General features: G+C 52.9%; 5 protein-coding genes across 5 annotated transcripts; 3 read left to right on the top strand and 2 right to left on the bottom strand.

Moving 5' to 3' along the window:
- Window positions 1–355: 355 nt before the first annotated feature.
- Window positions 356–2,289, bottom strand: IAQ61_005153 (uncharacterized protein; the record flags this gene model as incomplete). Its single annotated transcript, XM_003843024.2, has 3 exons — window positions 356–483; window positions 597–2,039; window positions 2,109–2,289. 3 exons carry the CDS (start codon window positions 2,287–2,289, stop codon window positions 356–358), a joined length of 1,752 nt encoding a protein of 583 aa, XP_003843072.1.
- A 644-nt stretch (window positions 2,290–2,933) lies between these two features.
- IAQ61_005154 (uncharacterized protein) lies at window positions 2,934–4,351 on the top strand (the record flags this gene model as incomplete). Its single annotated transcript, XM_003843023.1, has 2 exons — window positions 2,934–3,626; window positions 3,692–4,351. The coding sequence occupies 2 exons, from the start codon at window positions 2,934–2,936 to the stop codon at window positions 4,349–4,351; spliced, it is 1,353 nt and encodes a 450-aa protein (XP_003843071.1).
- A 911-nt stretch (window positions 4,352–5,262) lies between these two features.
- On the bottom strand, window positions 5,263–6,696 carry IAQ61_005155 (uncharacterized protein; the record flags this gene model as incomplete). Its single annotated transcript, XM_003843022.1, has 1 exon — window positions 5,263–6,696. One exon carries the CDS (start codon window positions 6,694–6,696, stop codon window positions 5,263–5,265), a length of 1,434 nt encoding a protein of 477 aa, XP_003843070.1.
- Window positions 6,697–7,064: 368 nt separating this feature from the next.
- On the top strand, window positions 7,065–9,256 carry IAQ61_005156 (uncharacterized protein; the record flags this gene model as incomplete). The annotated part of the gene is made up of 4 exons (XM_066096685.1): window positions 7,065–7,347; window positions 7,422–7,765; window positions 7,815–9,080; window positions 9,134–9,256. 4 exons carry the CDS (start codon window positions 7,065–7,067, stop codon window positions 9,254–9,256), a joined length of 2,016 nt encoding a protein of 671 aa, XP_065953380.1.
- A 668-nt stretch (window positions 9,257–9,924) lies between these two features.
- Window positions 9,925–13,306, top strand: IAQ61_005157 (uncharacterized protein; the record flags this gene model as incomplete). Its single annotated transcript, XM_066096686.1, has 3 exons — window positions 9,925–10,246; window positions 10,921–11,830; window positions 11,917–13,306. 3 exons carry the CDS (start codon window positions 9,925–9,927, stop codon window positions 13,304–13,306), a joined length of 2,622 nt encoding a protein of 873 aa, XP_065953381.1.
- Window positions 13,307–13,390: the final 84 nt, after the last annotated feature.

The following is a 13,390-nucleotide window of genomic DNA, read 5'->3' on the forward strand; positions in this document are numbered from 1 at the left end:
ATGAGTATGAGGTGGTATATGGATGGATGGATGGATGGATGGATGGATGGATGGATGGATGATGTTTTAGATCCTAGGACCAGGACCCTGATTGGAGGAGGGGGAGGGGGTGGATAGTCATTGAAATAGAAATCCAAATCATGTATCATGTATCATGTATCATGAATCCTACATGCCTGGTGCAAGTAACAAAAGGGCTATATGGAGATGGAGATGGACGAATTAGCATAGCACTTACACTTCCATCCACAAATCCAAGAAAGAAAATATATCCTCCCTCCGCTGGTGAAACTCTGGTCAAACTGCACATCTCATCTCCATCTCCATCTCAATCCCACTCCCATTCTCATCTCACTCACAGCGCCAAACCCTCCTGCTCGCCAGCAACGACTCCATCTCCAGCCTCGTCGTCTGCAAAGTCTCCGGCCTCATCTGCATCTTCGCCGACATCGAAGCGCATGAATTTTTCGTTCTTGGCTTCGGCTGAGGGAGGAGGATTGTCAGTATTGTGTATATGCAACAAGAAAAGAAGAAAAGACCAAAACGGGGGGTAAAAGCAAAAAAAAGTAAAGAAAATAAAGAGACAAGAAACTTACTGCCCCACTCGACAACCTGGCCATCCTGCACTTCACAATCCTTCAACACCGTCCTCTCCTCTCCCTTGGCCGCCCCGCCCTCAACCCGACACCGTCTTCCCAGGATACAATCCGTCAGCTGCGCATTTGCCCCGACCTCGACGCCATCCATGAGCAAGCACCTCAGCAACCTGGCTCCCTCTCCAATCTTGCAATTATTGCCAATCACGCTCTCCTTGATATTCGTCTTCTCCTCGACAATCACATTGTCTGCGAGGAGTGAGTTTTCGGCCTCGACGCGGCATCGCTTGGGTATGGATTCCTTGTGGGCGATTTTGTGGGCGTGGGCAAAGGGGGAGGCGGCGTCGCGGCCGACTTCTTCGATGGAGGGGAGTTTGGCGAGGCGTAGGGAGGTGGTGAGGAGGAGGTGGGAGTCGTCTACACGGCGAATGAGGGGGGCGACGGGGGTGGAGGGGTGGATGTAGGCTAGAATGGGAGGAATGGTGAGGTTTGTTTCAGAAGACGATAATGATTTGGCTGCGTCTGGGATGATGGAAGAGCGCGTGACTCTTGATGCGAGTGAGGGCGCGGCTGGTGGGATGGAGGACTGGCTGGCTTGGTGAGAGTAGGTTGTGCTGAATTTGGAAACGTCAATTTCTTCCTCGATGAACTGCGAGCCCATGTCTGACTCGTCGTCTTCGCCGTAGAGGATGGAACGCAGACCGAGCTTATCGCCCAGACCGTCTTGCCAGCCTGCTTTTGCCCACCAGCCGAGGACTTCTTCGCTTATCGACTCGAATTTCTCGTTCTTTTTGATCATCTCCATGACCCAGTAGGGGAAGAAGTAAATGTGGGCGTCGCGGTGGGTGGTGAGCATCTTTATGCGGGCGTGTTTGCGGATGAGAGAGTGGCGGAGCGGGAAGGTCTTGTTTTCTTCCGTGATGTCGTTGAGTGTGTCGGTGGGGACAGAATAGACCAGATTGGAAATGTGTCGTCGTATGGAGTCGGTGGGTGCGGGTACAATGGGTGCTGGCAGGGGTGTGGTTGCGATGAAGTCTGTTTCTGCGCCTTTCTTGGAATCCTCGCCTTTAGTCTGATACCATACACCCAGGCCTCCTCGTCGTCCCAATCTCTCTCCACCAGCCCCCGATGCCACCTTGTTGCCATAGGCGTCCAGTCCACCGCTTGCGCCTGCGAGTCCTCCCTGCTCCACCATCCAAGCATCTGCCAGGGCTGTGCCATCCAGTTCGCAGACGAGATCGCAAGGCAGCACGATGAAGTCGCCCTTGATTGCGCTTTGTACTTCGGGTAGTCGGAAGAGGTCACCCGTACTCGTCTCGTGAGTAAGATCTTTGGGGGCGAGAATATCTGGCCGCGGTGAAGGAAGGGTGGTGAGATGTGGGTTCTGGGACATGCCCGTCTTGATTGCGTCGAGAGACTCGGGGGGAGTGACCACGGTGATGTCTTGTGCATGTTAGTACTGTGTGTAGTGGAGGAAAAGAGAAACAAGAAGAAAGAAAGGGAATCGTGTACTTGTGACCCCCATGCGATAGCACCATTCCAGTGGATACCAGACCATGGGCCGGTTCGCAATGGGCAGCAGGGCTTTTGGTATCTCCTTGGGGGTGGAGGTAAATGTGCTAAAGGAGGCACCTGGACCACAGAGAATCAGGGCCTGGAAGCCCGCGGCGGGCAGAGAGGTGGCATGTGGCATTGTATGAGGTGATAGGTGTATGTGCGAGGTGGTGGATATATTACCCAGTGCAATGCGCAGTGCGCCGCGTTGCTGCTGTGTCGAGGGATGACGCAATTGTGGTGGTATTATCTTGACTGTATTATAGTGATGGCAGTTTCGTTCCCGTATCCGTGTGTCTCTGTGTATTTGCGGGTAATTCTCTATCTTTGCTGCAGAGACGGAGGTTGTTAGCCTCGATTAGACAAGGCCTTGTGAATGGGATGGGGGTTGTGGGGTGTGAAAGAGTCACCCCGCCGCGGCCAGCAACAAAATTCCAAAGCATGACTCGTGTACCGGTTACCTTATTTGGGCCAGGCACGGCAAGCCCTTCCCTTCCCTGCTCTGTTCCCAGCACTGGCTCAGGCTAGCACTGGTGTGTGTTTCCCCCCAGCCACACGCATGACAAGCAACAACAAGGGGAGAGAGACGGAGACTCGGTAGAGAGAGAGAGAGAGAGAGAGAGAGAGAGAGAGAGCTCGGTACTAGCTGCTAGCCCAGCTTTTACCAGCCTTCAGGCACGATAAACACCGCCACCACCACCACCACAACAACAACAACAACAAGCACCCACCACCACAATCACCCCCAAAATCCCATCATTCCAACCATGCACTGAGTGAGACATGTCGGGCTTCAACTACGACCGCTACGACAGGCGCCAGTCGTCCCACAAGAGCCGCTCTGCCCTCGGCTTCTACGTACCGCTCATTCTCACCGTCACCGTTGCGACTGCCGGCCTTGCTGCGTGGGTGTGGAGCGCCAGAGAAGACAGCCAGGACAACTACAGCTCCGATGACGACTTGAGCTATGGCGAGGACTCGGCCCAGGAGAAGAGACACGGCAAGGCGCCTGTGGGCGAGGTGCAGCGCAATGTCACAGGGCTGTCGCAGGGCATCGCCCACGACGACCGCGACGACGACAATAGCTTCCTCGGCCGCGCACAGGGCGTGATTCGCCGCACCCCGAGCCCCCAGCAGCTATTCGACTCGGTGAGCAAGAAGACGGCGGCGGGACTGGCGGCGGCTGGTGCTGCAGCTGGTGCAGCTCTGGCCTCGATCCGTGAGGAAGACAAGGACGAGGCCTTTGGCGACCACACCCGGTGGTCTGAGGAGGCTACCTTGCGCCGCAGCGTCGAGGCGCAGTCACGAGACAGTGCTGCAGCCGTAGACAGGCAGACCAAGAGCTTCGCAGCCAGCATCAAGAATGGACCCCAGTACACGGGCAAGCGGCGCACTGTCGTCCTCGTCGTGTCCGCAGAGAGCCTGATGGACCGCGAAGACGACGACCACCACGGCGCCTACCGCTCCGAGAACGCTGTAAGTCCTCCTTGTCGCCTCTGCTCTCTCCCCTCCCATTCTATTCCATACTGACGCCCGCCCAGACCATCCTCTCCCACCTCCCCGACACCGACTTCCAAAAGACCAAGCTCTTTGTCCTCGTCTACACTCCGTCGCTCCGCTCGCGCCCCCAATCCCGCGCCAACAACAATGCCTCCCCGCTCGGCTCCTCCTACAGCGCCATCTCCACCCCCGCCCGTACCCCAGGCGAAGAACTCCAATCCCTCGACCCTAGACCCGACGACGTTGTCTACACCCCCGCCCTCTCCGCCCGCAGCTCAGACACCTTGCTCTGGAACACGCTTCACACCCAGGCTCTGCGCCTCGTCGAGCACCCCTCCATGGTCATGCCGTTTGCCACGCCCACGGGCTTCGTCCACATGCTGCGCCACATTGCCCCGGACCTGGTCTATGTCGTTGACGCGCTGAGCGGGGACCACGGCAAGAACATTGAGGATATCAAACGGTGGGTTGGCCAGACGATTGTCGTCGTCGGCGCCGATGGCACGGGCTTGGGCGGCTTGGTGGACACTGATGACGAGAGCAGTGTGGGCGGTGCGGGGGCTAAGGGCGAACACGCGCTTGCCCACGGCCAGAGGTGGTGGGAGAATGCCGATATGGTGGGTCTGGGCAAGGGCGTCGAGATTGTAGATGCCGGCCGGTTGGCCGATGATTACGAGAGGAGAGTTGGGGGCAGGGAATAAATGGTACGAAGGAGCAAATTTTTTATATAGCTGCGTTTTCTTTTTTTTTTCTTGCACACTTGCGTGTGCTCATTGTTCAATGATGGGAATGTTCTCCCCACGATGTTCTGGTATACGACGTGTGATACTTAAGCTGTTGGTTTATTGGCCTCATGAGCGTATGACTTTGGTCTGGGATAGGGGCTTGTGGGCTTGGGTAGGAGATAGGAGGTAGGTGGGTAGGGAAAGAGGTTTGTAGAGAGGGAAGGGGCAGGACAGGACAGGTTTATTTAGGTTAGGTTAGGTTAGGTTTGGCATCTTTGCGTAGTCATGTATACACGCGTATTTATAATCTTGTGTATGCTCTTGTGTGTGTTTGCATATGTTCTCCTGTTGCACAAGAGCAGTGGGTATAGGCGACAGGTATAGGCGATAAGCAATGAGGATGTGTATCTTGAGCTCTTTGTTGTTTTTTATGGTTATTGTTTTTATTCTTATACGCTTATCTTTCTGCCTTTGACTGTTTCTCGTTGTGTATTTCTCCCCCATACCTCTCATACCTCTCATACCTCTCATACCTCTCATACCTCTCATACCTCTCATACCTCTCATACCTCTCATACCCGCCCTCCTTCCTCACTGCCTATCCAATCGTGCATGCTAACACATCCTCCATTCATTTACCGATCTACTGATTTATTGTATCTCTGCTCCCACGCTTCGGAATAGTGTTGGATGAGATGTGATGGGAGTGGATTGCTCTGGATTTTTGGGTTGTTGGGTGTGTGGAAGTAGAATCTGAAGGCTACGAGGTGGGAAGGAATGAGGTGGAGGGTTTTGGCAGAGTATACAAGTGGTATTTGCATTTGACTTGATTTCATGACGACGTGCCATCGTTGGTCTACTCGTCCTCGTCTTCTTCTTCATCCTAATCAAAAATGGCCGGCCGCAAAGTCATCCTCATTCTCAGAATCCGCCTCACTCGCAAGCTCATCTCTCACAGGATATTGGTATGGCCGCACCAGATTAACCATCAGACCTCGCAAAAAAGTCTTCCAGTCTTTACCCTTGTACTCGACCTTTTCCAGCACAGTTGTATGCCCATCTTCCTCAGACTGGAAGCCAACTCGCATGGATACCCGATCCAGGTAGTCTTGCCGCACCAATCCCAACTTTATGTGTTCGAGATCGAGTTGCGGTATATCGATGATTCGCAGCAATAGCTCGGCCCAGAAGTTAGGCTTGTTGCCCTGTGGAAGTCCCGGGTTGGAGTCGGAGTAGAGGCCCACTTTCCAGAGGTTTAAGCTACCGAGTGTGGATGCGAATTTGGTCACAATGGCGACGAGGTTGTCGTCAAGAATCCTGACTTTGCCGAGATCGAGGGTGGTGAGGAGGGGGAGGGATATGGGATGTGGGGAGAGGTAGTTGTTAGACTCGGGTGTTGGCATGGGCGCACTTTGGCCTAGCCAGACAAGAAAATTTGCGTTGTCCTCGGTTTCGTCAATGTGGAAATTCAGACGGAGATGGGTTAGATTTGGTGTGTAGCCTAGGAATCGACGGAGCGAACGACCGTGGTGATTTTCGACAGTGTTCTGCCTGAATTGCGTGTGCGGATTCTCAGCCGCGAGGCTGACGCTGAGGAGCAGGCTTGCATAGCCTCGCAGTACATGTTCTATGGTTGGAAGGAGAAAGTCTGGTACGTCGAAGGTGCTGTCTGGTAACAGTTCTTTCCGGAGAATGACTTCTAGACTGGGGGGAGTGCGCCCAGCCATGCCTAAGGCGTAGTTCACCGTTGGGAATACACGCGTGAGAAAGGGACTATTGTTCTCGGGTCTGTAGGTGTTTCGATTTGCAAAGGACATGTGCACACCCGTGTCCTTCCAGACGGTCGTAGCTCCCCATGAAGCCCAACTTGCTGACTGGCCGTCTCTAAGTCGGCTCGTGGCATGGTAGTCACGGATGCCAACGGTGTGCAAGTTGACTAGATTTTGGAAGGCCTCAGTGAGCATATCACGGTCTATGCCAGTCGCCATGAGAGTCTTTTGAGCCATATAGCCTTGAGTATAAAGATCTGCTGATTTCTTGTCTCGGAAAGGCCGTGGGTCAGGATTGTAGACGTTGGTGGCGATGATGACATGCTGCAATGTTTTGCAGAAGCCAGGATGCTTGGAGATATCTACGAGTGCCTGCAAGCTTGGATGTGTGAGCATGAATTGTTTCTTGGAAAAGAATTCCCCAGAGAACCATTCGTAGAGAGAGGTCTCGGCTAGCTTGCAGGTGAGACGTAGGGAACCCAGATCCGGGGTCGACAAGTGGGTGGACACCGCAACGAGCAGCTCCAAGGGGAGGGTGAGCAACGTCGCCATGGATGAAGTGAGTGCCGATCAAGACAGCTACTGAAGGCGAACTGAGAATTGATTGAAATACTTGAGAGAGAGAGAGAGAGAGAGAGAGAGAGAGAGAGAGAGAGAAAGTGAAGACGGCACTTATTTATGGTCAGTTCTCCCCAAACCATACCCACACAGACGTGCAGAAACGTGACGTTGTGTTCCGTACCTGTAGGCAGAAAGACGGCGCTAACCGCATTGGGGGCTGATGCCTGGCTGTACCTGCCGATCATCCAGGCCTCCCATCATTTCGACTACGCGCGGACCTGTGCAACCGATGATTCAAATAGCCCGTCTCTGGCCTTGATCCGAGCTGTATTCCAATTTCTCAGCATCAAATCACGCCAATGGCTCCTCGCAGAGCTACCCAGAAAGCTGTCCAGGTTGCTCAAATCTTGGATGAATGCATCATTGCAACATCAGGCAAGTTCGCAGGAACTACGCAAGCAGCAGTCCAGGCACGCATCAAGACACTGGGAGCGACGGTGGCTCCAAGCGTCACTGCTGATACAACCCTCCTCATTGCCACTGACAAAGATTTTGAGAGCAACTCGGTCAAGGTCAAAGCGGCTAGGGCTCACCATATCCCAATTGTCTCGCTTTCATGGCTAGAGGAGTGCGAATCTACAGGTGAGCAGAAGATTCTCATGCAGCGATTCGCCTAGCAGTACAGGAGTCCTCCCAAACTGACCTTGGTCTGGCAGATTCAAAGGTCGACGAGACACAACATCGTCTAGACACTTCATCCAGTCCGGCGCCTGCTCCTGCCCAGAATCAGGCTAATGGATCCAACAAACGTGCCGCCTCATCTGATCCCTCGTCTGCAACCCAACAGACTACTTCTCAATCCAAAAAGCCCAAAATTGCTGAAGAGGCCAAAATAGGCGACGGCCAGAACGCAAAATCGAAGAAGATCGCCATTTCTATCGACGAGTTTTGCCCACTAGCCAATTATCAAGTCTATATCGACGACAATGGAACTATTTGGGATGCTTCTCTGAATCAGACTAATTCTTCTGCAAACAACAACAAGTTTTACAAGGTTCAGGCATGTATGGGTGCATGAATGCACATGGAATGAGCTCTGACAGTGACAGACATTGACCAACGGCTCCGACTTCAAGACATGGACGCGATGGGGCAGAGTTGGCGAGCGTGGCCAAAGTGCCATGCTCGGTAGCGGTGGCGTAGGCGATGCGCTTCAGCAATTTCAGAAGAAATTCAAAGATAAGTCAGGTCTCAAATGGGAAGATCGAGGCGAGAATCCCAAGGCGGGCAAGTACTCATATGTCGAGCGATCTTACAATCCAGACTCGGATAATGACGACGAGGACGACCATAATGCTGGCAGTGATGGTGCCAATGGGGAGGTCAAAGCTGAAGTCAAAGCTGCCGAGTGTACACTCGACGCTCCCACTCAGGATCTCATGAAGTTGATCTTCAATCTACAGTATTTTGACGCCACGATGGCTGCCCTCAACTATGATGCAAACAAACTTCCACTCGGCAAGTTGAGCAAAGGCACCATTGCTCGGGGGTTTCAGGCACTCAAAGACCTATCCACACTGCTGGACAACACTGATACCGAGTCACGAAACGAGGTGGAGCGTCTTTCTAATCAATACTTCTCTGTAATTCCTCATGCTTTCGGTCGCAATCGACCACCTGTTATTCGCGACTCCGCCTCTCTCAAGAAGGAGATTGAATTACTCGAGAGTCTGTCAGACATGAAGGAGGCTGCAGCGATGCTCAAGAGTCAGCTGAAGGATGATAGTGGCGTCCATCAACTCGACAAGCAGTTCCGCGGCCTTAACATGAATGAGATGACAGCACTTGACCCCAAGAGTGAGGAATTCACTGAGCTCGACGCTTACTTGAACAATTCCAAGGGATCGACACATCACATGACCTATGCCGTTCAGGACATTTTCCGTATTGAACGCAACGGCGAGTTTGAACGCTTCGATAAGAGCCCATATTCGAAGATGGATAGCGATCGCCGTCTGCTCTGGCATGGATCTCGAGTCACGAATTTTGGCGGTATTCTCGGTCAAGGTCTCCGTATTGCTCCGCCCGAGGCGCCCGTCTCAGGCTACATGTTTGGCAAGGGTATCTATCTTGCAGACATGTCGTCCAAGTCGGCCAACTACTGCTGCGCTTACAACTCTGGGGGCACAGCACTGTTGCTTTTGTGTGAAGCCGAGTTGGGCAGGCCAATGTACGAATTGACCCAGGCATCGTACTCTGCTGGCGAGGAGGCCAAGGCGAAAGGTTCTGTGAGTACGTGGGGCAAGGGTCAAACAGGCCCAAGCAAGTGGAAAGATGCAGGCTGTGTGAATCCGGCGCTCTCCGGGTGTAAGATGGTAAGGAGGGGCACTATATTCTTCTCGACTTGATAAGCTAACTATGCTTTCAGCCAGATGTAACGACACCTCCGGGTCCTACAAAGGTCAAAGATGCTTACCTTATGTACAACGAGTACATCGCTTATGATGTTGCGCAAGTTCGTCTACGATATCTTCTTCGCGTTCGCATGTGAGGACAACCTCTCTAGGCCCTTTTGAGTGGGTTTACGGCTTTGACTGTGAGAAGGACTATGGTTTCTTGCATGCCTACTCTATTGAGAATGGCGGCGTATCGTCCTCGCTTGCATTTGAGCGATTATTATGGCGTGGCGTTGATATGGGCACGCAACAGGGCGGGCTTCTGCTGAAATAATCGTATGTGTGGGAAATCATTCTCGTGACGCAGTACCTTCTTCCTTTAGCTACTCTCGGCTGCTCAGAAGCCTGCGTAGATTTTTTCAATGTCGTAATCACGAGATGTATCTGTGATAGCTATGAATGGATACATAATAATTGTTCATGAAACTTGTAATGATGTGTCATTACGCCCGTGGAGTAATCCACAGCTACCTGTCAGGCTTGTGCGCCTAAGTCTACAAAAAAGGGATCCGGCACATGTACGCTGCCGTCCTTGAAAAGATGGTGCGCCAAAAGAAAATAGTTGTTGATTGAGATGTTTTTCTTGGAGGGGATCAAGACCTACCTACTGCCTGCGATTTCATCAGAACTCAGTCCATGAATGGGGTTTTGATTTCAAGCCTAGCCCAGACGATGAGCAAGAGGGTTGCTGCCATCATGTGATGGGTGAAAAAGAGATGAACATCTCATCAGCTCTGCCGGTGTAAGATGTCTGGGGCCGTGTATGTGGTCGGTCTTGGTCAGGGGGATCTCACAACATATCCATGGTGTTGCAACCGCGATTAGTGGATACACCGGTCAAGCTGTGGCCTATCAACCTTGGCCACCACCGCCACTAACACGCCTTTGCACTGTGGCATCCTACGTGACACGGGTCCTGGTGCATGTCGCTTGGTCCAAGGAGCACCTGTGGCAAGCTGCTAGTGAGCGTACGGACATGTTGAAACGGTACCTACTTGGAGACTTGCAGCAGGCTCCTGTCCGGACGTGGGCAAATGCGGGGTCGAGTACCATGTCGATCCAACGAACCGCCGATGTTCGATGCAGTAAGGAGGGAGCTTTGGTGTCAGCAAGGCCCTTTTTTAGATGATTGCGCGGGCCAACCCTCTTGGTTGATGCTCGCCATTCTCGTTACCGGTAGTGGCTTTTCTTGACCGGAACGAGAGGCATCAAACGAATCACAGCGGGGCACGGATTCAGGCGGCCGGTGACCGGTGAGCGGATCATCGTGAACACACATAACACGACACGCCGCACTCCTCCTCGATGCAATGTCCCAGCGTCGCAATCCGTAAATTTGGAGGGTGCATAGGTAGAAGCTGCAGGATGAATGGTTTTGATGTGTCTGGTCTGGCCCAGCGCCTGGAATGGGAGGACAAGGAGTACTGGCTCCATCTGGAGGCTGACAGTCCTCTCGAGAAGTACCCAGGTGCGAGCGATGGATGAGGCCAGCTGAATGAAATGCGCAAAGCTAATGAGAGGCAGCTAAACAACATGCGCGCAAAGTCCAGGAAAAGCTGGGTGAGGATAGGGGCTTGATCTGTCTACCCGGCCAGGCGGCCAAGAACAACGAGGACAGCGACATGCCTGCGCCATTTCGACAATTGCGCTACTTCTACTATCTGAGCGGGTGCGTTGGATGAGTTGCATGACAGTATCGTGCTGATGAGTTGAAGATGCAACGAGCCTGACTGTCACCTGACCTACGACCTCCGACGAGACACTTTGACTCTATTCATCCCACGCATCGACCCAAAGCGCGTCATCTGGAATGGCCGTGGCTCCAACCCAGTAGAGGCACTGGCCAGATATGATATCCACGCAGCATATTTCATCGATCAATTGCCAACCTATCTCAAGACCTGGGCAGACCATCCAAGGAACCAGGGCGCCAAGATTTATGCTCTCCACCCATCGCAAATTCCGAGCTCTCCTGTGCGGGTGTCTTGTATGGACACAACAGCCCTCATGCCCGCTATGGACATGTGTCGCATGATCAAGGATGACCACGAAATACAGCTCATCCGAAAGGCAAACGACATCAGCTCCCAGGCGCACAGAGGGGTTCTAGCCAACATCTTGAAGTTCAAGAACGAAGCTCAAGTCGAGGGTCTCTTTGTGGACATGTGCATTTCGATGCAAGCAAAGGAGCAAGCATATGATCCCATTGCCGCTTCAGGGCCTAATGCGGGCACCCTACACTACGATGCAAACAATGAGGACTTTGAAGACCGCCAGCTGATGTGTCTGGATGCAGGATGTGAGTATGAGCTCTATGCTAGTGATATAACACGCACATTCCCTCTTGCACCGTCTTGGCCTACACAAGAAGCTGAAAACATCTATAAGCTCGTTGAGCGGATGCAGGAGGCTTGTATTGAGCGGCTAGCTCCAGGCGTGAGATATCTTGATCTGCATATTCGCGCACATCAGATAGCAATTGATGGCCTCCTGCAGCTCGGCATCTTCCACAATGGAACCAGAGAAGAAATTTACAAAGCGGGGACTAGTAGAGCGTTTTTCCCCCATGGCCTTGGACATCACATAGGTTTGGAGGTGCACGATGTTGGCCAAGCTGATCTAATGAGCGTCAGGAGAGGGAAGATTGTCACCCAGCAGGTAAGAGCTTGGTATTCCTGTGGAAACCCGTAACTAACTACGCATAGGCCCCTTCACTATACCCGCAAGGTTTCCATATTCCAGTATATGAACCAAGCACTTGCCACGCACCCACAGATCCACAAAGTAGCCAACTTGAAGCGGGAATGGTCGTGACTGTCGAGCCTGGTATTTATTTTTCGGATTATGCACTTAAGCAATTTTACCTCCCATTGCCCGAACACGCCAAGTTCATTAACGTAGAGGTCTTGGAGCGATACATGCCAGTGGGTGGGGTTCGCATTGAAGATGACATCCTCATCACGTCGAGAGGGTATGAGAACTTGACCACCGCGCCGAAAGGCGAAGCAATGTTTGACATTATCCGTGGGAAGATCACAGATTACAATGGGGATCAAAGAAGGGTATGTTCACCACGGAGGAGAAGTACCGAGAATGCGAAGCCACTTCTACGCGCCCCAGGTTTGAAGAGTACGATTGCAACACCCGTCCTAAGACCCCTTGCAAGAGCAGAGACTATGCCTACAAGTTTTGGTCAGCATGATACCATCGATTTCGAGCCCCATGCTGGTCCGTCGCTATTTTCAAATTTCAAGAGATCCATGACGACAGATGACAGGGTCCGGGAATGGCAGCGACATCGCGACGAACCCAGGCACTCTGTTACTGTCGTGAGTGGGCCCGTTACAGTCTGCGGACAAGCAACGCCAAATGTCCAGCACACATACATGACCAATGCGAGTGATCTTGCCGAACTATCCAGTCCTGTCCCGCTACCCACGGACGGTGAAAAGTGCAAAGATTGTGCTTTACTCGTCCAGACGCTCGATCGGCTGCGTCGAAACTTACAATCACCAAAAGCAACGCCGCCTAAGCAAGTGGCAGAAGATTCGTGGGCCAGGCACTGCAGAAGCGAAAAGGAGGCCACGCAACAACGCCTAGCACAGCGAGCGAAAGAGGAACATTCTCCATTGGACTTCCGAGGTAGTTCATTGCTTTCCAAGAACGAATTTGTAGCGGAACCAACACATATGGCCCAACCCACCACCCTCTTCAGAACGTCCCCATATAGCCACAAGTCCGCTCCCAACATCTCAAAAGAACCACCGGCCGCTCCATCACCACGCGCCTTCACATCTACCCCCCCTACCAAAACACAATACCCACCCTCCCACTCTTCCTCCCCACCCCTCCCATCAGACATCAAGCACCTAGAGACATACATGCGGGACCTACACCTAACCCACCCAATACCTGCCCCAGCCCCACAAACCATAAATCCCCTCCGCGCCCCCCACACCAGCGCCTTCCTACCCCCCAAAGACCAACACGAACAATCCGCTGTACATCTAGGCCTTTCCGTGAGTCCGCAAGATCGCGAGCGTGCGTGGTTCGAGCATAAGCGCATAGATCGGGATCGCAGTAATAGGGATCCAGCGGGCTGGGGTATACACACGGACGATTTGAAGAGGTGGAATGGGCTTTGAGGAGATCGTTATACGTTGTTCGTTTTGTTTTGTTTGTTTGGGCGGACGGCTGGAGTTAGGAGGCTATTCGGAGCGCGCTTCAGC

This window comes from Plenodomus lingam (genome assembly GCF_022343315.1).
Source record: "Plenodomus lingam strain CAN1 chromosome Unknown contig_21, whole genome shotgun sequence".
Lineage (NCBI taxonomy): Eukaryota > Fungi > Ascomycota > Dothideomycetes > Pleosporales > Leptosphaeriaceae > Plenodomus > Plenodomus lingam.